The 2,070-nt window shown below is 50.6% G+C and overlaps 1 protein-coding gene across 1 annotated transcript in view; it reads left to right on the top strand.

Moving 5' to 3' along the window:
* LOC115283950 (rhox homeobox family member 1-like) overlaps positions 1–1,611 on the top strand; it is a 10,300-nt gene extending 8,689 nt beyond the window's left edge. Inside the window, exon 3 of the mRNA XM_029930461.1 lies at positions 1,343–1,611. Coding sequence (XP_029786321.1) covers positions 1,343–1,483 — 141 coding nt within the window. The 3' untranslated portion in view covers positions 1,484–1,611. The remainder of the gene's footprint in view (positions 1–1,342) is intronic.
* The last annotated feature ends 459 nt before the right edge of the window (positions 1,612–2,070 follow it).

The raw sequence follows: 2,070 nt of genomic DNA, 5'->3' as shown, positions 1-2,070 counted from the left end.
CCACAATGAGCTCCATTACACCGGCCCTGTTGAAGCTATGCATTTCTGCAGCAGAAATACCACAAATCTTAAAATAGGAGCTCAAGCATGAGGCCTCAGGCAGGGAGAGAAAGCCTTTTGTGCCACTTAAGATGGGTAGTGCGGAAACTTCTGAAGGGATTTCAATACAATGTTAATCCCACTAACTAGGACACCAAGAAGATGGTCAAGTCTAACTGATGGTTTCTGTCGTTTGTTTGCAAAAATATTTGGCAGATCTTTAGGAAGAAACCATGTTATGAACCCCTTGACCCTCATTGTTGTCAACTAACTTCCTAAAGTGCCTGGCTCACCTTGTCTGATGAATAGGGGATGGGATTGGGACCTCCCAGTTATGGAGCAGCACCGAGGGCCCTGCCCCGCTGGACAACAGTGGCTTGGGTCCAGCATCCTGGAACTGTGTTCAGGGCACAGGGAGCTGACCTGGTCCTGAGGCCGGGAAGGTTTGTAGTGTGGGGCAGGGTGGACATGCAGAATTGACGACAGTGACAATGGATTGCCTCTTTCCCCCAAACTCTTGGGTGGCCAAAGAGGTTTGAGCATTTTAGTTAATTTGGGTCAAGTTGGTCTCCACTCTCCTTAACGCTGCAGACTGGACATCAAGGTGGTGTGCGTGGTCTCCCACCTCTCACGCCCCAAGTAGACAAGTCACACACTCCATGGGACCCCATGAGGAGGCCTCCCCTGCCAGACTGCTTCTTAACACTCAAGAGGTTGCAGAAGAATAATGGCCCCTTAGACATCCTTGAAGGAAAGCTGTCTGAAAACCCAACGCATTTCTTCCTATTAATTATGTACTTGGCACCAAAGATAGGCTTTTCAAATAGGGAGCTGTTCCCCTCCATAGGACTTTGAGTAGGGCCCACGATTGACAATGCCCACACTAACCTCAAAAGCAGGTGACACTGTCCTAGTGAGGAGATGACAGGATGTAACCAGTCAGCTGGTCATCAGCCGGCAGGAGATAGGCTTTTCTTTATCCTGTTCCCAGGTCGTGGATCAACAAGAACCCAGTGCATCTCATAATTACACCTGCATTTGATACCTGAAAAACCCACTTGAGTCTTAAAATTGGGAAGAGAGAGACAAAGGGATAAGACTATTCCAGAATGTGGCACATAGCTAGTGCTCCCTAAGGGGGGGAGCAAAAGAAAGGCGGTGTGAGGTTCACTTCCCTGAGGAAATGACTTCTTGAGGTGCACCCTGAAATGTCGGCGGTACGACGCTAGCCTGGAGTGGCTTTTGTCTGAGGCCATTGACTATTCCATGTACTAAACCGGTTGCTTGTTCTCTCTGATTGCAGGCTTGGTTTAAGAATAGGAGGGCCAAGATGAGGAGAAATGTGAGAGCCGCACTGCTCAGAAACACCGAACCTGCTAACCTGCACCACCTGTACGTGCTAAAGCTGGACCCGTCAAACATCATTCTGTTGGACCAGTCCTAGAATGCGGTCCTCGCACCGGAGCCGGGTTGGAGATGGGTTCCGGTGTCCCTGACACCGGGCCTGCCCTCCTTGCCTCTGCCACGTTTTTCTTCTTTGCAGCTGTTTTCAATAAAGAAATAAATTCTCCATGCCTCTGTCTTTGTGTTCCAAATGGGAGCAAGTAGGGTGCGCATGTAAATTGTGAAGGAAACACCACTTATGCAGAATGACACGGAGGCCTCCTTTCACGAGGGAGCCTCCCTGAGTCACTGTGTGGAGGCCCCGCATGTCACAGAGGTTCCCCGAGTGCCCATGATGACCTGGCACCAACTTGTACTTTCTTTGCCATCCTGCCCTCCCTCACCCATCGTCATCCCCACCTTGCTCTTTTGGGGCCACAGACATATGTAAAATGGGGTGGGGAGAGGCCCTAGTGAGAGCAGTGTAGTTCCCAGAGATGAGCTCCATCCATGCCGAACTTGTCAGACTGCACTCTAGGGGACACCTCCTAAGAGGTTACTCACAGGGATTCATGGGAAGGTGCTCATTGAGCATGCCCACGGTACATCTCCAATTCTGGGCACTACTCCCCCTCGTGTGGAGGAGAC

Source organism: Suricata suricatta, chromosome X (genome assembly GCF_006229205.1).
Source record: "Suricata suricatta isolate VVHF042 chromosome X, meerkat_22Aug2017_6uvM2_HiC, whole genome shotgun sequence".
Classification (NCBI taxonomy): domain Eukaryota; kingdom Metazoa; phylum Chordata; class Mammalia; order Carnivora; family Herpestidae; genus Suricata; species Suricata suricatta.
This window is presented reverse-complemented; position numbering and strand designations above follow the sequence as displayed.